At 41.9% G+C, this 24,920-nt stretch overlaps 1 protein-coding gene across 1 annotated transcript; it reads left to right on the top strand.

The window, feature by feature from the left end:
* Positions 1–14,607: 14,607 nt before the first annotated feature.
* On the top strand, positions 14,608–23,305 carry Acsl4 (acyl-CoA synthetase long chain family member 4). The gene is made up of 3 exons (XM_057761311.1): positions 14,608–14,759; positions 15,051–16,594; positions 23,218–23,305. The coding sequence occupies exons 2-3, from the start codon at positions 15,063–15,065 to the stop codon at positions 23,303–23,305; spliced, it is 1,620 nt and encodes a 539-aa protein (XP_057617294.1). The 5' UTR covers positions 14,608–14,759; positions 15,051–15,062.
* The last annotated feature ends 1,615 nt before the right edge of the window (positions 23,306–24,920 follow it).

Below are 24,920 nucleotides of genomic sequence, written 5' to 3'. Positions count from 1 at the left end.
CCCTCATCCTTTGGGCTTCTCTATGGAACGCCAGACCGCATCCCTTTCCTCTGGTTTGCCTATGTTGTGTTGCAAATTGAGTTTTAAAAGACATTGTTTCTTCCCAAAAGAAAATTTAAAGACTAGAGCACCACGCAGGACAATGAACGATAGCTGCTGTCATCCCAAGAGGCCTTAATGACAGTGTTCTTGTGTGTGTGGACAGCTGAAGCTTCCTTTAAAGTGGTCCCTGTGAATGGGCTTCAAGATGTTTTGACTGTTATCTGTTACAAAGAAACGCTCTATTAATTGCATATTGTCATGGCTCTTAGTCCAATGTAACTGTTTAGCCCAACAAAGCATTCTCGGCTTGGGAGGAGGAGATGGGAACACAGCCTAATTTTTTTTTCCATTGGGTAAGTGTTCTCTCTAAGTCCCACTCAGTTCCATTCCTAAAGTTTCTTGCAGAAAATCAAATGGAAGGATGTGGCTGTTCTTGTGTGACGTCGGCTCTCTTCCAGGCAGGATGAGTGGGGTGCTCTCACTCAAATGCCTAGCAGTACCCTGAAATGCTCAGGAGGCGTTCCTCTGCTCCATCCCTGGGAACAGTAGGGACCCAGAAGCCACCCACAGCTCAGATGGTGGCACCGATTGCATCCAGGCTTCTCACTGTGCTCTTTTCTGCTGCCTCTGTAATCTATTGCTGGAGAAGGTGTGATTGAGGAAATGACTGGAGAAGTCATGTGAGTAATGAGGTCAGAGAGAAAAGGAGAAGGGCAGGTAGAAATGCTCACAATTTTTCTTTGGAGGGATATTAACTATTCTTTAACTCTGGGGGGAAAGGCGATAACATGAATATTATGCTATTTTTAAGAATTTCACTCCATCTTGGATAAATGCAGGGCACTGAACCCACTCTACCCCTGATCCATTATCTACATCCCAAGTATTGATCATTTTATAACACAGATCAATCACATCATTCTTTTCCACTTCCAAAGACGTCCATTGCCTACAAGATAAAGCCCAGATCTGTCCATCTGTCATACAAAGTCTTCGCAAGCAATACCAACCTCATCTTCCAGCTCCTTCTTCGGCTACAACCCTCCAATCTCACTCTTCTGCAGCTTCACTTGATCCACAGTGGGGCTGTTCACTGCTACTCAGTCCAGTGTTCTTCATACTTCCACACCTAGGCTTATAGTGCTCCATCTTCCTAGAGCATCAGTTCTTCCTTCTTACCTAATAAACTCTTGTGACTTCTTCAGAACCCAATTCTAAAGAGAGATCCTGTTATGTTCTCTGACAGAATGCATCCTTCCTCCCCCAGGATCTATACCCTTTGTTCCTGCCTCAGTTATAGCCCTGATCATGCTATACCAACCATGCCTTCTCTGCAGTTGTAAGAGATATCTCAGTAGGATTTTTCTGCCGTCAGGTGAATAGTTTCAGTAACCAGTCTAGGTGGAAGAAAAACAGACAGTTGGACATGGTAGCACATTTCTATAACCCTAGCCCTCAGGATGCTGACCCAAGAGGATTCAGAGTCTGAGTCCATCCTGAGCTATACAGTGAAACCCCATCTCCAAAGAGAGAGAGAAGTTCAAAGTAGAGTATGTTGGAGGATGGGTAAAGAATGGATAGACAGATTAGAGGATAGAAGTAAAGATAAATGGATGGAGGGACTGGTAGATAGAGATAGATAATAAATAGGTAAGTAGATAGGTAGGTAGGTAGGTAGGTAGATAGATAGATGATAGATAGATAGATAGATAGATAGATAGATAGATAGATGATAGATAGAAAGATAGAAAAATAAATAGATAGATGATAGATAGAAAGATAGAAAAATAAATAGATAGATGATAGATAGATAGATAGATAGATAGATAGATAGAAAATAGAAAGATAGAAAGATAGATAGATAGAATAATAGATAGAAAGATAGATAGAAAGATAGATATATGATAGATAGAATGATATAAAGGTAGATAGATAGATAGATAGATAGATAGATAGATAGATAGAAAATAGAAAGATAGATAGATGATAGATAGATAGATAATAGAAAGATAGATAGATAGATAGATAGATAGATAGATAGATAGATAGATAGATAGATAGATAGATAATAGGTAGATAGATAATAGGTAGGTAGATAATAGGTAGGTAGGTAGATAGATAGAGAGATAGAGGAAGAAAGAAAGAAAGAAAGAAAGAAAGAAAGAAAGAAAGAAAGAAAGGAAAGAAAGAAAGAAAGAAAGACTGCATTCTATGTTTCTTAGAATATTGAAGAAAACTTCCACGTCTGTAAACAGAAAGAAGCCTGTAAGAAAGAATCATTGATCTGAGACTGTTGATCCCAGTCCTTGCAGCTTCACAGGTCCCAGCATCCCTATTTAATAAATAAAGGAGGCATTTTCTGCTCTAATGGTCTGAGTCGGTGGTAATCTAAACCATGGGCATCCAGTAGAACTTCCTGCAGAAATACAAATGTTCAATGTCAGTACCACATTTCTATGTCCTCTCTGCTGTTGGAAGTGATAGTCTTCTCAGCAGGCCTTCTCTCTTCCTGGCAATCAGTATAGGTAGAAGAAAAATAGAGCCAGGCATGGTGGCAAAATTGTTCTGTCCAGTGAGATAAGTGTCCAGCATTAGTCACGTGTCAACTATTATACTTGCCTAGTCAGCTGAGAAACTAAATTTGTAATTCCATTTAATAAAAATTAATTTTTGTTGCTATTTAAGTAGCCATATGTGGTTGATGGCTACTCTATTGAATAGTACAGATGAAAAGAATCATGTGCAAACCCTGTACTGCACACCAGCATACAAATGCTTAACACTTACTAGGCAGGCTTGGACTCCTTCTTGTCCAGGTGATAAAGGTAGTATCAGGTTATGCATCTTTATCAATAGCACATAATCCTCCCACTGACTTTGGCCCAGTAGCCTATGTTCTTAATTCACACCGAAGATTGAGAGTCTGCCTGGAGATGTTCACCCAAGAGAACAAGCTCTACTGACGGATCTTAAATATGACCTCCTACCTCTTCAGTTCGAGTCCTTATCTTTCAAGTTATCAGCCTGTTAGAGCAAGATGGCCTCTCGGTCAGCACACAATTTCCTTAATATCCAAAATCATATTCAGCACTTAGCAAGCCCTTGTTTAAATTGGCTGAGTTAATCTGCCAGAATCGCCAGTGGAGAGAGAATTCTAGCTGCAGGCCTGTACTCTCATGACCAACAACTTCACTCCAAAACACCTCTGTGGCCATTCGAAAAGGCTAATTATAAAACTTCAATATTTAAAAGTGGATACGTGTTATGCATTTTCTGTTATCTGAGCCTAAATATTTAGCTATTTACTCAGGATCAAGCATAGAGAACAAACAACATAATGTCCCTTTCTTTAAAAAAAATCAATACTTAGTAGCAAACAGAAAGATGCACCCAGTTCTAATCTTAGAAGCAATAGACTCTAATACACATGTATATATAAAATGGCATATACATATGTATCACTTATATATCATTGATTGCTAGTCCTCATCTAAATTACTGAACAATTCAGGAATACAGTGGCCTGACCAGCACATCCAGTTTTGTATAATCCTGAAAAGTCACCTTAGGTCCAAGAGTACAGGTTCTGTCTCTGTGCATTCTGCCACCTTCCCTTCTCTTGCTAGGGACTTCTATGTTAGAGATCCTACCTGCCAGCTTCCTTCTCAGGAAACCCAACTGCAGGTTGTCAAAGAAAGTAGGAGAAGTTGATGGAATTTCAGAGCTGTGACACTTCCCTCTGACTGGCAACGAGACTGGAGGACCCACTGGCTGAACTATTAGTCTCTGGCCAAATAGTCCGATCTAGTTGTTAAAACAACTGCTAGTAATATTTTAGGATGTGTTCTAGATGTGTTTGGTAGCACAATGAATTAAGCATTTGAGAAATATGGCTGCAATAGGAATTATAAAGAATGTGGCATAGCTATTACTCAGCTTCGCTAGTGTTCTTGGCAGGACATAGGAAAACTCTGAGAAAATTAAACCCACCTAAGAACTAGTGTGGAAGCCAGATGGCCTCTTGATAGCATAGAAAGAGGCCTTCATCTCCTGCATTGCAAGATCAAAGAAAACAAGACTAGGACCAAAATAGCTGAACCCGAAGTTTAAACTCCTAAATAAGAAAAATCTACCTTCTTAAGATCAGGGCTAGGCTTAGAGAAAAATAAGACCTTGGCTCAAGAGCTGGGAAAAGCTGGGTCCATCTTCTCCGCACCAAACTTCCTAAGCCTACAGAAATGGCCCACCCTCCCTATGAAGAAATAACATTCTGCCTCTGACTGAAATCTACAAGAGTTCCCTTACAACACCCCAAGGGTCCCACACAAGATCTTTCCCTACTTCTTTTCTTGAGGAATGATCCTGTAACCAGGGTTAGTTAAGTTTTAATACAATCAAGGCTGAAACAAGTTACACCTGATGTGGGATATCCCTCTGTATGCTATTAATATGTTTTATTTACCATTGGTTAATAAAGAAGCTGCTTCAGCCTATAGCAGGGCAGAATATAACCAGACTGGAAAAGATATATAGAGAGAGTAGGCAGAGTTAGAGAGATGCCATGGAGCTGTTGAGGAGAAGGACCTGGAACCTTTCCAGTAGCCACAGCCTCATGGCAATATACAGATTAATTAAAAAGGGTTAACTCAAGATGTAAGAGGTAGATAAAAATATGCCTGAGTCACTGGCCAAACAGTGTTATAATTAATATAGTTTCTGTGTGATTATTTGGGTCTCGGTGGCCAGGAAACGAACGAGCAATCTCTGCCTACAAATGGTGCCCAACATGGGGTAATTACATCCACACAAAAACTGAGAGAACTTGAAAGGGAATTTTAGACACAAAGAACAGAGTTAAGCACAGTTTCTCGGTAGCTGCATTTTTTTTCAGATAGACTCTGTTTGTTGGTGGCAAGCAGAGGCACGACTCCTTTAAGAGAAGTCTTCCTGACTCAGTGTTAGTGGCGAAAAAATCCTTAAGTTCTGGATTCCTAATTCATCTTGGCAGAACAAACTCTGGATCTTTTAGGAGGTTCTGCACTTACATGGGGTCTTGAACAGCATGTTACAAATTGCTTAATGACGACAAAGAACCACCACATTCCTGGAGCTGGGGTGGTGTACGTGGCTCTCAGAGGTGGTGAACATGTCTCTGCCATGTTGGACTGGGCAGAACAAACAGGCAGGGCCGTGGAGTTGGTCCTAGCCACACCCACTTAGGATTTTCGAAAAGTAGTATAAAAGAGGTACAAACAGTCATAAATTAAAGGTGTAAAAAATAAGCTATGCAAAGATGGAATCTATACAGAGAGTCTGGATTATGTATATTATTATGTTTTCTTTGGATTTTTTGATTGCAGAGATATTTGATCCTGAGGACTGCTAAACTAAACTGACCTATATATTTTTAAAGTATCTTGATTTTAACATTTGAGTCCAAGGATATGTTACTTTGGAAAAGAGGGTCTGCTTTTGTTTCCACAGAAGATGAGAACCTATGGATTCCTTCCAGGCTAATGTGGTTTAATGGAATAAAACATCCAAAGGTCTCTGAATCCTAAGAGTATTTCTCCCGATAAACAGCAGGAAGCAATTTGGAGAAAACAAGGCCCAAATTCCCAAAATGATTGTTTAAAAATGTTTGTTTTCATTTAAAGGGGGATATGATATAGAGATAAATACTTTACATTGGTATCAATTTTGGTTTACTGATAAAATTTTAAGGTTAATTTTGTTATATGTATATTTCTACTCTTATTTAAGTGTTATGTTTGTGCAGCTCATTTAAAAATATAATGAATAATTAAGAAATACAAGTTAATAGATAGTCATTTATAATAATCAAACTTTTAGTTATGTTAGTTAGGCTTTCTAGATATATAGAGATATATTTAAGCTAGATAGATAATCTTCAGCACTTCAAAGACCTATAAAATATGGCATTTAAAAGGTTTTAAGAACTTAGACTTTTCCCAACAGTGAGACATGTCTGCTTCTGGCAGCACCAATTACTTCAGAGAGGTTTATGGGCATTGAAGAAACTCGAAACTCATTATGAAACTTGCCTTCAATGTGACAAAGCTAGCCATTTGGGCAAGAAACTACTCTTGTCTGGAGTGCTTGATCATATTCTGAAAAACTGGACATTCAGGACCCACAGAAAAGTGACTGCTGAGCATTCCAGAAGATGGGATGGTCCTTCAGGGTTCCTGCTTCACAGAAGAAACTGCCAGACATTCTGCAGGATACAGAAGAAAGTGAATGACAAGCTGCCAAGTCAGGCAAAGCAGCCTTTCAAATTTTCTGCTTCATGAAAAAGTCTGTCAGATACTATGGGCCTGTAGCTTGAAGATGGATGCCCCAATCTTACAGAAGAACTTTGGGTAACTATCCAGGCAGCAAGATGTCTCTGTCAATTCTAGAACTTTGAAAGTTGCTAACAATACATTTTCTGTTTTCTTAGGTATATAATATTTTATATCCTTCTAGTATCTTTGAATAATTAAGACAGATAGTTATAATTATAGTTTTCCTTAGCTATGATAAAGGATGAATTAGATATAAAACCTCAGACTCACAAAGATAGGATAGATGATAAAGTATTTTCCTTAATTTGCCAAATGTAAATGGACTAAATATTGTAACTATAATTCTTGCTTGAACCTGTTTTGTTATATGTAATTTTACTATGTTAAATTTAAAACCTTCCTTTTTATTTTGACAGAAAAGGGGAGATGATGTGGCATTCCCTTCTGTATGCTATGAATACATTTTATTACTATTGGTTAATAAAGAAGCTGCTTCAGCCTATAGCAGGGCAAAATATAACCAGGCTGGAAGAGATAGAGAGAGAGAGTAGGCAGAGTCAGAGAGGTAGCGCCATGTAGCTACCGAAGGACAAAGACCCAGAACCTTTCCAGTAAGTCACAGCTTCATGGCAATACACAGATTAATAAAAATGGATTAATTCAAGACGTAAGAGCCAGCTAAAAATATGCCTGAGTCATTGGCCAAACAGTGTTGTAATTAATAAGTTTCTGTGTTATTATTCATGTCTGGGTGGCTGGGAAAGGAACAGTCAGTCTCCACCTACATCCACCTGCTAAGAGAGAAACACAATTGGATAGCTCAGTCTCCAGGTAGCCAGCAAACACCCGCAGAAACAGCAGGGTGCACAGGGAATTACATTTTGAAGGTGCTTAATTTGCAAGATGAAATAATATGCTGGAGAAATAAGAGTGTCAGTTTGATGATCTCCCCCAGGATTAGAATGCGACAAGAACCCTAGCAGGCGGTACACGCTCACCTTGAGGTGGTTCCTCAGAGAAGCTAGCAAAATAGAAATGTCAGCGTCCCTGTGGTTGGTGGTGGAGGAAGAGATTAAAATATCCAGAAAGTAGGGGCTTTGAAGACGGTACAGAGAATAAAACCATTTGTCCTGCAAGCATGAGACTATGAATTTTGACTCCCAGAACCACATAAAAAGCCACCAATGGCTGCATATCCGTACACTCAGTGCTGTAGGAAGGGAAGGTCGCTCAGGCCGGCTGGTCACCAACCTAGCTCTAGTTCAATGGAGATCTCCTCTCAGGAGAATGAGGTAGAAAATAACAGCCCAGGACAGATGATGTCCTCATCTGGCCTCCATGCACTCAATTCCACACACATGCATATACCACCTACATACATACAATTTAAAAAAATCTAACATGGAGATACTATAATAGACATACAAAAAAAGGAGCCTGAAAAAAATCTAAAAGATGATTAGATTCTCAAATGTGCTGGTGAAGACAGCAGTGCCACCCAAGAATAAATGGTAGCACTCCTAGGCCAAGGCTGAGGGCAGGAAAACCACTGTAGATCCGGCCTCCCCCGGTGAGATGGTGTGAGGGCACTCCAAATGCTCAGCCCCACCAGGAGCCAGGAAACTCCTGCTGTGGTCTGACAGGAAGGACAGAGAGCTGTGACCTGCAAAGAGATGATGCGCGGTTCATAGAACACTGAGTAACTGGGGGGAAATAGACAGGCAAGCGGGCAACGGGGCTGCCACTTCATTGGTCCACTGAAGAAACTACAGGTAGAGTGAGGAGACCAAGACAAATGGTTCCAATATATCCCTTGCCCATTTTTATTACCAAGATCCCACTAGTAAAGAAGAGGTCAGCTCCCCAAGAGAAAAGCTTCTATAATACTGCGATAAATACACACTTTTAATTTTTGTTTGTTTGAAGGGTCAAGGCCTCTCTATGTAGTCCAGGCTGACTTCAGCCTGGTGATGGAACAGCCGTACCATTGCTGGTAGTGTGACTACATGGGGTCACTGAGGACTTGAAACATTGTTAGTATAACTAAGGGCTGATTTTCTTTTGCTTAAAAAAAACTTCTGAACATACACAATTTTGGTTTTAGAAAGTTTTGAGTAGATTTGAAGTAATTTAATCGTGTTTGTCTACTTTTGTAACTTTAAATGTATGGAATTGAGGTATAGATCAAGATGTTGACCGGGTGGTGGTGGCACACACCTTTAATCCCAGCACTCGGGAGGCAGAGGCAGGCGGATCTCTGTGAGTTCGAGGCCAGCCTGGTCTACAAGAGCTATTTCCAGGACAGGCTCCAAAGCTACAGAGAAACTCTGTCTCGAAAAACCAAAAAAAAAAAAAAAATACTTTAATAAAAGTTAGAGCTGTACATCCATGATTCCAGTTAGCTTGGTCAGAAATCTCTTGAACTCAGGAGTTTGGCACCAAACCTTGTCTCCAGAACAAGAAAAATTAAAGAAATATTTAACAGATTATGTTAGATAAAATATACCATTAAAATTAATTTCCTCTCTCTTCACGTTTTTAGTGTGGCTATTAAACTTTCATAATTAGGTATTCAGTTGACATTATATACATGCTGTGGAAAGGCCAAGTCTATAGGGTGAATCCAGTCCTGTCTCTATTTAATTCTTCACTAGCCTGGCCCCTGAAAAAACTAAGCAACTATCTCAAAGATTAACTATAGACCACCCCCCACAGTTCATAGATAGAAGCCCCACTGCAGCCACCACGACAAGTCTGATTTCTACCCTAGAGCAGATTACACATTTCTTAAACCCGTGTTATGTGGGCCTTGATTTGACAAGTATGTTCTTCAAGAGGACCCAAGGCACTTAGCCCTCACATGGCATAGACGACAGACAATTACACTTTCCCTGCAGTGAACTCAAACTCCAAGTCATCCTCTCTGCCCTCATGGCTTTGCTAAATCATCTCCCCAGGCTTAGAATATTTCCCCTGTGTAAAATTAGATTAATTAACTGCACTTCATAGGGCAGTACTAAGGCCACCATGTGCTAACAGGTGTACAGAGCCTATGTTAGGCAAGCATTCTACTAGCCTGAGGTCTGTCTTCCCTTTGATGGTCCAGGAGGAGAACTTGGCAGATGAGGCACACAAAGCACCAACGTGGGAGTGAACAGGACACTCCCTCCTTCAGTTACAAGGCACAGTGAGTGTGGCAGAGACTGGCCCTCCACCTGTCTCAAGGTTGTCTGTGATTCAGCTGCCATTGTGTTCAAGGCTTGGGCAACAGATATATGTTGGAAAGTTTTTTTAAAAAATAAATGATGAAAATCCCATTTTGAGAGATTCCAAGGTTTTAAGTTTTACTATTTACACTCAATCCAGTAATTATGAAAGTTTTCAATATTTTCAGAAGAACAAGTCTAGAGTGTTTTACCAGCCCTCAGCCCAGCTCAAGAGCGGCAGGCTATGGCTTCTAAGGGAGACTCAGTTTTCTTTAAGGATTTGGCCCTTAGCACACAAACGGCACTCCAGGGCAGCATAAATTGGACCTGGTGGTTATTTAAAACATAAAAATTTAAAACTGTGGACAAGAAGCTGGATGGGGTGGAATATGGGGTTGTGAATCTGGAGGGAGCTGGAAGGAGTATGTGGAGGATAAATAGGATCCAGATCCATTATTTGGATATGTGAAATTCTCGAAGAATTAATAAAATGCTACTTCAGCTTTTCCTGAGGCAATTCTGACATGCAGCCAGGGTTGAGAGCAACTATTCCACTGGTCCTCTTTTCCTGTGTATCATCCTCCCCCTTTGGTTGCCTTTCTAAATTAAAACTAGATGTATATCAGCTCCAGATCATGAATAGTGGGGTTATAGCTTCCGGTATGTTCTCTGAGGTCCGTGATAAGAAAAGGGAGATTCCAGATAAAATTAGAACTTCGTCATCAGTACCACTTCAGGTTTTAAGTAGGCATTTGTAGACAGACTTCTCTCCGCTGGGCTCAGCCTCCCGCATCTTGTGGGTGTCCTGAGACTGGGGACCTGAGGATGGCTGGGAGGTGTTCATGTGGAGACCTGCCCAGCCAGGTGTGAGCTGCAGGCTGGAGCTGTGCATTGTTCACTGAAGCAGCCCCAGAGTCAGCACACTTGCCACACATCTCAAGACCGGGTCAGGAGGCCGGGAGCTGATGATGGCTTTTCTGTTTATTTATATATTTCTTTTGCTGACTAGCAAATTGGAGATTTGTAGGGTTTTCAGGCAGCTGCTATCAAAGTGTCAGTTGCAAGACTGAAAGCAGATTCTGCAGGTGATGGTCTGTTCGGTCACTTCTCACCCCTGTGTCCCCCTTCCACTCATTTCCCATATCACGGGGAAATGAGGAAACAGGGGCTGTGATAGAGGGGTGTTGCTTAATGATCTGTTGACTAAGATGCTGGCAATGATCTGCCCATGTGTAAGTCTGACTAATTGTTCAGTTGAGTTGGTACTTCACCTGGGCATGGCCAGGTGCTCTCAGGCCTGCCTGACAATCTCTATTCCACCTCTAATGGCCAAGTCTCCCTAGCTGTGTCAATGTGCAGGACTCAAGAAGGACTTGACCTTCAAAATCGGGGCATAGCCCCATGTCACTAGTATATGGTTAGTTATGATTACACAGACACACACACACACACACACACACACACACACACACACACACACTGGGGCAAAGATTAACTGCTATTTCCAACCTCTGTCTTTACACTGAGAGTAGAAAAAAAAATCTCTAAAATCAAAAAATATCAGCTTTGAAAGGTCCTGAGAAAGAACTAGTCCAGCCTTTTATTCCATGCTATTCATGCTTCCCCCAGCTTTCTGTTTGTTGCTGATTGTCTCCTGTGATGGAAAATAAATTGGTGGCCAGGAGAGAAATGGACGGGCTCAGTCAATTAGACTGCCCCCACCCCAGCGATCTGTTTAGACCTGCTGAGTGCCAAAATAGAACAAATAGGGACTGTGGATGCACACAACTCAAGAAGAGAGTGATTGCCGAGAATGTGCATAAGACCTGGTTTGATCCTCAGATGCACACATGTGTGACATGTTCGCAGGTACAGAAACACACACATATGTGGGGGAAGGGACAGAGGAGGAATTCATGCCCCACTGTTTTCCCAAAAGCCTCATCTTGAACCAAACAGTTTCATGTTGCTCGTCCCAGGCCGTGGCTTACACCATCAGGCCCCACTCCCTCATCTCCCAACCCCCTCACCCACAGGTTCTCAGACTCCAACTCCATTTCACCGCCAGCTTGGATATTGTATAATGTATTGGATAATGTATAACTAAAGTCCTCCATAACTGTGTGAGCCAAAGCTGTTCAATAAACTTCCTTTTGACATGTTTTCTCCATATCCCCTTCAGGTACGTGTCTTTACTGTCCTTTCAGAATACTGAACACCAAGAAATGGATGGGTGTTGGTGCAGACTGCTCATTCGTTCCCAGCTTCCCAGACTTGAAATAACCACATAGAAACTGTATTCGTTAAATCACCGTCTTTCTCTCAACATTCAGTTTAGTTTTCCCACCTCTCTCTATTCTTCCCTATCACAGGCCAAAGCAGCTTCTTTATTCATTAACCAATAAAAGCAACACATATACTGAAGGACTTCCCACATCATTTCCCCTTTTCTGTTTAAATAAAAAGGAAGGTTTTAATTTTAACATAGTAAATTTACATATAACAAAACACTTATCATGCAAGAATTATAGTTAAAATATTTATATCTACTTTCTCTCTTATCATAACTGAGGAAAACTATAACTATAACTATTTTCAACTCCATCAAAGACCCCATAAGGACATAAGTAAGAAACTTGCAAAACTCTAGAATTGACAAAGACATCTTGCTGCCTAGACAGTCACCCAAAGTTCTTTAGTAACATTGGGCATCCATCTTCAGCCTACAGGCCCAGAGTACTAGCAGACTTTTCCATGAAGCAGGAAATTTCAAACACAGTTCCACCTATATTGGCAGTTTGTCAGTCACTGTCTTCTGTGTCCTGCAGAAGGTCTAGTAGTCTTTCATGAAGCAGGAACCTGAAGCACTCTCTCACCTTCTTTAGTAAACTTCAACAGTTATCTTTCTGTGGGTCCTGCATGTCCAGTTTATATAGCATAACATCAAGCAGTCCAGGCAAGAGCAGTTTTTTTCCTAAATGGCTAACAAACTCCATAAGGAGCCTCTTCAATGCCCACCATCTTCTTGAAGTAGACTGGTGCTGCTAGGAGCAGATGTGTCTCATTGTTGAGAAAAGTCCTAAGTTCTTAAAACATTTTAAATACCATATTCAATAGGTCTCTGAAAGGTTTAAATAACTGAAATATATCTCTATATATCTAGAAAACATAACTAATATGACTACAAGCTTGACTATTATAGATGACTACTAACCTGTATTTCTTAATTATATATTACATTTTAAAATGAGCTGCACAAACATAATACCTTAATCAAGAGAATAAATACACATATAACAAAATTGTCCTAAAATTTGTATCAATAGATCAAGATCCATACCAATGCAAAGTATTCATATTATAGCATATCCCCCTTTAAATGTAAACAAACATTTATAAACAATATTTGGGAATTTGGGCATAGTTCTCTTCAAACTGCTTTCTGCTTTTTGTTAAGCTAAGTAATTTGGGGGGGTGTTCACAGCAACCTTTCGGGGGAGTCTTGATCCATCAAACCACATTAGTCTGGAAGGAATCCACAGGTCCTCATCTTCTGTGGAAACAAAAGAAGAACCTCTTTTCCAAAGCAACATATCCTTAGACCCAAATTTTGAAGTCAAGATAACTTTAAAATATATATGTTAGTTTAGCTTAGCAGCCCATACAATGGGATGTCTCTCTGTACTTAGCTCATTCACAATCAACAAGTTCAAAGAAAACAAATAATATACATAATCCAGACTCTCTGTATATATTCTATCTTTATGTGGCTTATTTTTTTCTTTACCCCTTTAATCTATGACTGCCTGTACTCTGTCTCTTCAAAGACTTTGTTTTAATTTTTAAAACCATTTATTTCTTTTTATAACTATGTATAAGCTTTTTCTTCTCTCTCCCAAACCTACATACACTTATCCAAGCCAAGTTTAATGCAGCTTTCTTGCTCTGTTTGCTGACAGAAAGCAGAGATGTGGCTCTTTAAGAGGTTTCTTGACTCAGTTTTAGCAGTTAAAAACCCATTTAGAGATATTTTTAAAAAATCTGGATCTGTCTTTATTGCATATCTGTAATTATTTTCTGACCAGAAGTGCTTTTTTTTTTAATGCTAAGTGCCCATGGCTAGGACCAACTCCACAGTCTTGCCTGCTTGCTCCACCCAGCCCAACATGGCAGAAGCATGTTCATTATCTCTGAGAGCCTTTCTCTCCACCCCAGATCCAGGGTCCCAGTGGGTCTGTGTCACTATTAAGTAATTTGTAACACAATGTTCACAGACCGTATTTAAATGCTCTATAGCCAAACCTCCCAAAGGAGTAAGAGTCATTTGTGCTGGCAAATCAAGAAGCCACCACTTTTAAAGAAGCCACATAGTTTTTAACTGCTAAAACTTGTGGTGGCGCAAATGAATGTAGACAGATTATATAGATATATACAGCTTTAATAAGGAAATAAACTTACAGGACCAAAGGTTCCCGCGGTGTACCGGAAAAGCGGAGCAAAAGAAAAGGGCCTGCTGGGCTCACGCCCGGCAGATTTATCCGTAAACATTAGCCCGAGGCGAACACGCCCCCAATGGGTGGGGCTATGTCCCTACATCTCCCCCTTTTGTCTAAATAAGATAAAACCAAACCAAATACAACTATATACAATAATAACAAATAATAAATATAACAAACAATATTGAGAACAAAACTTTTGCTAAACATTCTATCTCAAGGAGTCTAAATAACATAGAGAGTAACTACAATTATATAATCTTCAACTCCGTCAAAGATCTGAGAAGGGAATAAATATTACTTAACAATCGAGAGATATCCAAAAATGTGCAACAATTGACAGAGACAACTGACTACCTGGGCAATCACCCAAAGTCTCGTTTGCAATGTTGAGTCAACCAACTTTGGCTAAGGCCTAACATAACTGGCATACCATTATTAAAGGCAAGGAACTTTCTTAGGACTATCCTACCCTGTCTTGGCAAGATAAGACAATCCTGTTTCATCCACTTAGGGATATTCTGTATCTTTGTCAGAAGTTGAGGTATGGGCAGCTCCGGAGCTAGCGGGCACGCGGGTTCGTCTCTGCGAGCTTCCTTCCCCTTAAGGCCGGATCGAGTGGCAGAGACGTGGTGCACGAGGCAGCAACCTTGGAATCAAATCGCGGGAGACATACCTGTTCTTCTTAGAAGGGAAAGAAGACATCTGTGTACTTTATTGTCGGCTTCCAAAGATTACTAACTTTTATCTGTATCACTAAAATTGACCTGCCTTGGCTATACTGCTACTCTTGCTACTGCTTCCATTATTGCCTTCTCCAGAAACCTAAGGCTTTCAGAAGCCAAAGAATAACAACAAATAGGCGCCATATTAGAAGCCTTTCCACTATGAAACTTAAGCTAAATGTGCTCACCATTATATTGCTGCCTGTCCACTTGTTAATAACAATATACAGTGCCCTTATATTTATTCCATGGTATTTTCTCACCAATGCCAAGAAGAAAAACGCTATGGCAAAGAGAATAAAAGCTAAGCCCACTTCAGACAAACCTGGAAGTCCATATCGCTCTGTCACGCACTTCGACTCACTAGCTGTCATAGACATCCCTGGAGCAGACACTCTGGATAAATTATTTGACCATGCCGTAGCCAAGTTTGGAAAGAAGGACAGCCTTGGGACCAGGGAAATCCTTAGTGAAGAAAACGAAATGCAGCCCAATGGAAAGGTTTTTAAGAAGTTAATTCTCGGGAATTATAAATGGATAAACTATCTGGAAGTGAACCGCAGAGTGAATAACTTTGGAAGTGGACTCACTGCACTGGGACTGAAGCCCAAGAACACCATTGCCATTTTCTGTGAGACCAGGGCTGAGTGGATGATTGCAGCACAGACCTGCTTCAAGTACAACTTTCCCCTCGTGACTTTATATGCCACACTTGGCAAAGAGGCTGTAGTTCATGGACTAAATGAATCTGAGGCTTCCTATCTGATTACTAGTGTTGAACTTCTGGAAAGCAAACTGAAGGCGGCCTTATTAGAAATCAATTGTGTTAAACATATCATTTATGTGGATAATAAGACTATCAATAAAGCAGAGTACCCTGAAGGGTTTGAGATTCACAGCATGCAATCAGTAGAAGAGTTGGGATCCAAGCCAGAAAACTCAAGCATTCCTCCAAATAGACCAACTCCTTCAGACATGGCCATTGTCATGTACACCAGTGGTTCTACTGGCCGACCCAAGGGAGTGATGATGCATCATAGCAATCTGATAGCTGGAATGACAGGCCAGTGTGAAAGAATACCTGGACTAGGCCCAAAAGACACATACATTGGTTACTTACCTTTGGCTCATGTGCTGGAATTGACAGCGGAGATATCTTGTTTTACCTACGGCTGTAGGATTGGCTATTCTTCTCCACTTACATTATCTGACCAGTCCAGCAAAATCAAGAAGGGAAGCAAAGGTGATTGTACTGTACTGAAACCCACTCTTATGGCTGCTGTTCCGGAAATCATGGATAGAATTTATAAGAATGTTATGAGCAAGGTTCAGGAGATGAATTATATTCAGAAAACTCTATTCAAAATAGGATATGATTACAAATTAGAACAAATCAAAAAAGGATATGATGCACCTCTTTGTAATCTCTTACTCTTCAAAAAGGTGAAGGCCTTGCTGGGAGGGAATGTCCGGATGATGCTGTCTGGTGGGGCCCCGCTGTCTCCACAGACACACCGGTTCATGAATGTCTGCTTCTGCTGCCCCATTGGCCAGGGATATGGACTGACAGAGTCATGCGGTGCTGGCACAGTTACTGAAGTTACTGACTATACTACTGGAAGAGTTGGAGCTCCTCTTATTTGCTGTGAAATTAAGCTGAAAGACTGGCAGGAAGGTGGTTACACAGTTCATGATAAGCCAAACCCCAGAGGTGAAATCGTGATCGGTGGGCAGAATATCTCCATGGGATATTTTAAAAATGAAGAGAAAACTGCAGAAGACTATTCTGTGGATGAAAAGCGGAGCAAAAGAAAAGGGCCTGCTGGGCTCACGCCCGGCAGATTTATCCGTAAACATTAGCCCGAGGCGAACACGCCCCCAATGGGTGGGGCTATGTCCCTACAAAAACTGAGTCAAGAAACCTCTTAAAGAGCCACATCTCTGCTTTCTGTCAGCAAACAGAGCAAGAAGCTGCATTAAACTTGGCTTTTTTGTGTCTGGAATTCCTTTTTAAGCTCTCTCAGATTTTTAAGTGGATTTAGTTGACCATATTGGTAACAATTTGTAGGCAGAGGCTGTTCTTTCATTCCCAGCTGTCCAGACTTGAAATAACCACACAGAAATTGTGTTCATTAAATCACTGCTTGGCTCTTTAGCTCTAGCTTCCTATTGGCTACTTCTTACTTCATAAATTAACCCATTTCTATTGATCTGTGTATTGCCACATGACTGTGGCTTACCAGCAAGGTCCTGGCATGTTTGTCTCCTCTGGCAGCTTTATGGCATCTCACTGACTCCGCCTTCTTTCTCTTTCTCCCAGCATTGAGTTTAGTTTTCCCACCTATCTTTACTTTGCCCTATCACAGGCCAAAGCAGCTTCTTTATTCATTAACCAATAAAAGCAACACATATACAGAAGGACCTCCCACATCAGATGGGTGTCTTCTAAGGGACAACCAGCATTTGCCCCAGTCTAGATACCTTAGAGCAGTGACAGCAGATTCACCAAGTAGACAGCCCAATCCCAGAGCTCAGCAGAGAAGGATTTTCAGAAGCTTGGAACTTCACCCCAAAGAAATGCAGGCCAAGTTTGGCCTTCTTTGCTTTGTCATTTCTTTTACTTTTTCATCTCTTTCTTTTTGACATTTTCCATTCCCCTTTTCTCCTCCCTCATGCCTAGCAACCAAACTCTGTCAGTCTAATAGCACTGGAACTTCTGAGGCTCTTTTACATTATTAACACCTACCCAATGTGTCCCACAACTCTCAAAACACACATGCACACACACACACACACACACACACATCTCTTGAATCTTAGAACAATGTGCTGGTCCTCCCCCAGAAGGGCATATATTCTGAGTGACAATAGTGTAAATGGAAAGTCATTGGAAATGGATCAGGGTTGGGCTCAAAAGCTAAACCTAACACACAGCTGTGTGTACTGAGCAAATTGGTTAGCCTCTTGTAACCCTATTTTCTTATGTGCAAAATTGAGGTTAACACCTGCCTTTTAAAGGGTGAGTTAAATTGTTATTATGGAACTTATCACTTATACAACAATTAATACATGTTGATTTTTTTAAAAAGCCAAGGCTAAAGAGACCACTCAGAAGTTAACAGTTCTTGCTTTTGCAGAGGACACAGGTTTAATTCTCAGCACCCACATAGTTGCTCACAGCTGTAACTCCCCTTCTGGATGCCCAAGCACTGCATGCATGTGGTGCACATACACATAGGCAAACACACATACACATAAAATAAAAATGAATTGTTGGTAAGAGAAGAAAATGTTTGTATATAAAACAACTTATCACACTAACAAATTAAATAAGAAAAACACATGATTGCTTACACAGACAAAATATTCTAACAAAACTTAGCATCATTCACAGTAAAAATGCACAAACAAGGAAGAAAAGTGTATTTCTCTGATTGGCAAACTCTGCACCACAATAAACTACAGCAAACACCAAACTTATTTAAAAGTAAAGTGACAATTACAATTTTACCGTGTTTGCACAACACAGATTTAAAAGTCCCTACCAGAGCACTAAGGCAAGAAAAAACAAATACTTATTCAGTGAGAATTTGCTATAAAAGTTCAAAAAAGAATAAATTAAACTGTCATTCATTACTGGCAGTTAATATAACTATCGACCTAGAGACTCAACAGATTTTATATGGAGATAATTACTGTATGCTTATTATAATATTTTAATTGTTTATTAAAATTATTAAAGCAAGCAAGAACATTTAGCAAGGTCACTAAAGACTAATCAAAATGCAAAAATTCTAATTCTAAATAACCAAGCACAGGCAGAAATTAATCAAGTTTTAAATGTCACTTGCTATGGGATGTGTACCAAAGGCCAATGTGTTAAACATTCGCACCTCCAATTGGCATGAGAGAAGGTTCTGGAATCTTTAAGAGAAGAACCAATGAGAAAGACCCACAAGTCTGTGCCCCTCCATTTTTCCCTCAGTCTTCCACCATGACAACTTACCTAAACCACCATGACACCATGACAACCTTACCAAAACGCCAACGCAATGAGCCATAGAACTTTGATCTGAGACCTCCCAATCTGTGAGCCACAGCAAACTCCTGTGCACACTGATCATCTCAGTCATCTTGTTCCAATAAAGGAAAGACAACGTGCCATCTAAAATAGAATCAAGGGGCCTGGAGAGAGGCTCAGCAGGTCAAAGAACAGGCTGTTCTTGCAAAGGACCCAAGTTTTGTTCCGTACAACATGGCAACACTCAGTCACCTAAAACTATAGTCTCAGGGACTCAATGTCCACTTCTGACCTCCATGGGCGCCAGGAACACACAATGGTGCACAGATGTACACGCAGGCAAAATCCCTCCACATATAAAATAATAAAATAAAACTTAAAAATGAAATAACTTCGAATCAAATTGAAAAAGAGAGAGGAAATGGAGAAGAGGACATGAAGAGGTAGGACAAGAGGAGTTGAGAGGGGAAATTGAGGATGGCAATGAATGTCTCAAATAGTAAACTTTAACTAGTGTATATTTGAAAGAATTTAACTCAGGAAATAATCAAGGATGCTCACTAGGACATACACTGAATATGTACACTGCAGCATCGTGGATTATTGACAGAAGTTATGCTCAGAAGTTGTGGAAAGGAAACCTGCGTCACCAACAGGAGGATTGCAGAAATGCTAACAGAAACTCTGAAACCACTGGTGATAGAGCTGTGAGGGCTTCTTTAGTGGTGTACATAAGACAATTGTGCAACCACCTTTCCTCAGGTGTATGTGATGTGCATATTCATGTTCTTGTGTGTGCATGTGTGTGTGTGTGTGTGTGCGCGCGTGTGTAGGCTCGAGGTTAACGTTGTAAGTCTTCCTCTATTATTCTCCACTTTATTTATTGAGGCAGTGTCTTTAACTTGAAGCCAGAGCTCACTTGGGCCAGCTTGCCCCAAGCAATGCCTGCTTTGCCCGGGTGCTGGAATTGCAGGGAAGTCGCAGCTAGCCCTCTGACATTGTTCTGAGTTCTAAGGGATCTGAAGTCAGGTCCTCATGCTTGCATGACGAGCACTTTAACCACTGAGCCATCTCCCAGCCCCACAAAATATTTTAAAGTTAATAAAACTTGTTTTAGAGCAGACTGCACCATTTAATACTTATAAAGTCTAGCTAACCTGTGTCCACAAGCCACATGAGTCCCAGGAGAGCAAGGCGTAGCCTAGCCTTCTGCAAATGAAAATGTTGTTCACAGTGTAAGAAGGTTGAAATCTCCTACATGGAAAAAGTATGAGAGATTTACCATCCATGACCATGGGAATGATAAAGAAAATATGCCTTGGCTAATGTCAGATTTACATAATTTGAAATTGAGCATTAAAAGGACGGATGTCATTTTTCACAGCTTTCAGGGAAGAAAAGGAGTAGGAAGCCCTCATCGAGCACAGCGTGGTCACCTGCTTCTTTGGGGCCAATGCTGGGAGCAGCGTCGCAGCCCACCCTGCCTTCCCTTCTCTGCTTGCATCCACAGCCATCCAGAGTACCGGAAGAGACACTCTGGAGAACGTTTATGTAACAGCTATAAAAAGGTTTTTTCAAATGTGATTTGTACTTTACCAAAAACAGCAAGCAGGGAAACACTATTTTTAGAAACAGAATACAAAAAGGAAGGAAGGAAGGAAGAAAGGAAGGGAGGGAGGGAGGGAGGGAGGGAGGGAGGGAGGGAGGGAGGAAGAAAGCGAACAAGCAAAGGCTACTGAGGGTACCTGTGGAAACGAAGCTGTCTCTATCTGTGTGCCCTTGTGTCTCTCTGGTACCACCTACAGATTTACCAACAAGCTACTCATTTTTTTTTTTAAACCTCAGACAATATTACCAATGGGATAAAAGTGGTTTGTTTCAAAGGGTAGGCCAAATGTGAAGACACGGGGCCTCCACACTGAGAGGAAGCCTGCTGCCTCCAACCAGAGAGGCCTTCCACCTGAAGCCTTTGGTTATGCAAAGAGAGAATTTTGCTGTGATTTCCATTTTGGGGAATAAGTGAAAGGTATCAAGAGAAGAAGAGTTATAATTTATTTCCTTCTTGATCACCCTCTATGTTTCCCAGTTTTCTACAGTGATGGATTACTTCTCCATAACCAGATATCTTTTAAAGAGAGGTGTGAGGTGGAGAGTTTGGCTCCCTGGCATTCTTCAAAAGCCCCAGAGAGATCTCAATTGCCTCCTGGGGCTGCCTGAAAGACTTTTCTCTGAAAACAGGGATGTTTGTTTCCATGGGATAAAGCTTAAAATGCCAAATCTTGGCCTGCATCTGGTCATCTTTGGCTATACAGTGGTTCAAGAGGGAGAGCAACTGTGTTTCCTGCTAGGGTGTACCTGCCTGGCAACAGCTGACTGGACAGGTTCTGGAGGGTGGGTTTGTTCAGGTCTCCACCTCCTCTCCTAGCCCTGACCCACAGACGCCCCTCCCAAATCAGATGTTTTCACCGTCTTCTTGGACACTCAGTGACACATGCGCACCAGCCCATGGTCACAGGAGAAGGCTCAGGTTTCACACAATCTCACTACATGGTAGTTGGTGCTTGGGTACTAAATCGGTGCTGTATTTCCATCACTCAGATACAGATTGATTTACAATCCTGAATATCAGTGCATCAAATACATACTGATTATCAGTTACTACCCCGGTCCAGTGACCCATTAGATAGATAGATAGATAGATAGATAGATAGATAGATAGATAGATAGATAGATAGATAGATAGATAGACAGACAGACAGACAGGAGTCTTATTTAAGAGGGAAAATAATTTAATCTTTGTTTTTTAGGGTTCCCCCCCACCTCAAGGAAAACTAATCTAGGAATCTAAAGAGTCCACTTTTGGTTGGTTTGGTTTTTGATGCTGGAGGCAGAACCGGGTCCTGGTGTGTGTTCCCCGCGCGCGCTAATTAACACTGGAGCTACATCCCCAGCTTTCTGCCTCTGCGCTTTGAAAGTGCACCCAGGATCTTAGTAAATATATAAATAAGTACATAACACCTTTTAAAATGAAGGCCAGTTACATGGGAGAAAAAGAGAAGGGAGGGTGGGGATGTAAGAGGCATAGGTTCAGCCCAGTTGGCACAGTGCTTGTCTGACAGGCATGAGCTGTATAAACCACAAAAGGCATGAGCGCTTGGAATCCCAGCTCCAGGCTGGAAGATAGAGGACCAGACATTGAAGGTCATCTTTGGCTCTACCGTGGTTCAAGGCAAACCTGAGCGATATAAAATCCTTTCTGGGGGAGGTGGGGAGGAATAGAGGAGAGCAGCGGGGGTGGGGTTGTGGGGGGGGGGACTTGCCCTGCCTGGGACAGAGGACAGGGCAGGGGGAGCAAGACACCCAAGGTAAAATCATTGTGGGTGATGGGGAGGGATGTAGGGACAAAAGGGTCGCTGATTGAATGAAGAGACTGTGCAAGGGAAAAGAAAACAAACACCTCCCACCCAGGACCTCTCGCCAGTCCCTTCTACCTCAGGTTCCAGCCTCTTCTCTCGGGAACTCAGCCAGGCCTCTGATACTTGGAGGGGGAACAGCGCCACCTTGTGGGCTATTTGTTCCCAGTTCAGGAGCCCTTACTGTGGCCTCTTTCCAACTTTGAACACACTTTTCTTTTTATCTCAGAGGCATCTGAGGTATCTTAGCTTCAATTTTGGGGGTAAAGATCAAACAAGATTAAGATAAGGCCTGTAGCTTTTCCTTACCGGCATCGTTCATGTGCAAGATTCTTTCCTCCTTGGTGACCCTGCGTCACACCCTTCCAAGGACAGCAGAGTAACAGTAGAAACCTTGGGATTCAAGCGCTGCCAGCTGCCGCGGCCTGGGATTCGGTCTGCAGACTTGCATGGAGAGGCTGAATTGGCAAAACTCACCCTGGGGGTGATGGTGGTTTCCATGTTAGGAAGGATGTAAGGGGGGTCCCCACTGACTGCTGGTGTGGGTCCTAGAAGAATTTTTGGGGATGAATAGCATTATGCACAAAGACTTCTGCATAAAAGTATACTTTATGACTTGAATTTATAACTCTGAAATCCTGCCAGCAGCCTAAAGGGCCAGTGCAAGAGCTGGTCAAGCCGAGAACAATGCCAACACCCAGTAGAGTGGTATGCAGCCGCCAAAAATGATGCTGTTTCCCAAGATTCGCTTTGAATCTATTTCCTGAAAGAGTTATTGGCAAATATCAGTGACATACATTGTACACAGTCTCCAAAACTCAATAAAATGCTGTATTTTAAAAATCGCTATATTTCTAGCTAACTATTACTGCTTGTTTTTCCTGCTTTATGAGTGTGTTTGTCATTATTTTCTACACTAAAAATGTATTACTTCTTAAATAGGGAAAAATATTTTTTATAAGTTTCAATACCAATTCTCCCTTGCATTCTTACCTGTATCTCCCAGGCCAGGTGAGGCGGATCCTTTTAACATGGACCAGAAACAGTCTGGAGTGTTTCGGTGTCAGGAAAAGAAAGAGATTCCTCCCATGTAGTCGCTCAATGTCAGCTTCTGAGTTATGCCACCACCCACCAGGCCTCCTCCAGAGGGGCAGACATGGGAAGCTGGTTTCGTGGTCTATTTAGGTTTCGGTGGTTGTGTTGTTGCTATTGCTATTTTCTTTTAGGGTTTTGTTTGTTTGTTTTAGTTTTTCAAGATGGGTTTCTCTGGCTGTCCTGAAACTTGCTTAGTAGAACAGGCTGGCCTCAAACTCACAGAGATCTACCTGTCTTTGCCTCCCAAGTACTGGGGTTACAGGTGTGTGCCACCATGCCTGGCTTAGGCTTGGGAGTTGTTGACGGGTGTTTTATTTTTCCCGGTGCTGAGTCTGAATCCAGGGCATCACACACACTGGACGAGAACTCAACCAAAGAGCTCCAGCACGCAGCATGGAGCCATTCTTGATGTCTGTGTATTAGACAGTGTGCTGCATTGATTCTGCGCTGGCCTGGTGTCAGGATGATGGACTTAAAGGCTCATTGCTATGTCCTCATGAGCCGCTTGGAACGGGTGTCTCTGGAAATGGCCATTACATCTCTCAAGGTGGCTGAGAAACTGAAAATGGTTGGGTTGGGCCACACAAAACTGCTGTTTTTATGGATCAAAATAGGTGGAAACTGTCAATGCATAGTCACCCAGTCACGTATATAAAGTGTCAGTCAGCTCAGCCACACGTTCTCAAAGAAACGCTATCCCTCTTCGCAGATCACAGGCTGGATGGGTAGAAAGCAAACAGGAGCCAGACTGCAAAGACAGGGGCCTGTCTAGGCTGGAAGAGGAACGAAGAGCTGGCCCGCAGTTGGCAAAGACTAGCTAAAGCTGCCCTCGGCTCCTTCTAGAGTCCCCTCTCACTCCACACGCACTGGCCCCTCACTCTCCTGACCTCATCAAAGTTACGCAGTAGAATTTGTCTCCAGTCCGTGCCGTGTGGGCCCCACCTCTTACGCCATAGAGTTGACATCACACAGGGACCCTGAACCCTCCATCCAGCATATCCCTGGGACACAGGTTTGTTGGCAGGTTCTGGGGTAGCAGTTCATGCCCATACCAGGGAAGGTACTGTGTGTAAGCACCCCGGTTGTGGTCCTCACCCTGTTCCTCCTTAACTGTTGCTGCAAGTTCCATTGTCCCAGGCATTGACAACCTCAAGACTGAGGAATGGGGACCCACTGTCAGGGGCAGGAAAAGACAGAAACACAGCGTGTCAGCTGCCAGCCTGCCGGGAACTCCACTGGCCAAGAAAGCCAAAAGGGACATTTTCTTGAGACATCAGCTTCTCAGTCGTCTTTCTTTTGAGACTGAAACTCTTCCCTGGCGAGAAGAGAGCTTTGGACTTGTAGGATGCACCACTCGAACTGAGGTCTGTATGGGAACACTCACCTGGCAGGTTGGGGTTCATCAGAAAGGGGGGCTGTGAGCAGAAAGAATGAAGAACTCTAAGGTGTTTACAATCTTAAGTTAGTTGCACCAAGACCGGTGACAGATTACATTAGGAAGCGACTCTCCAATAGCTCACCCCTAAGGTTCCAAGCAGACCTGTGTGTAAACGCTTATGACCATGTTTTAAGTGAACAATTAAAGGCCACGCTCAAGTTCACCATGTGAGGAAG

Source organism: Chionomys nivalis, chromosome 2, assembly GCF_950005125.1.
Source record: "Chionomys nivalis chromosome 2, mChiNiv1.1, whole genome shotgun sequence".
NCBI lineage: Eukaryota > Metazoa > Chordata > Mammalia > Rodentia > Cricetidae > Chionomys > Chionomys nivalis.
Note: the sequence above shows the minus strand (reverse complement) of the source record. Positions and strands in the feature narration are given on the sequence as shown.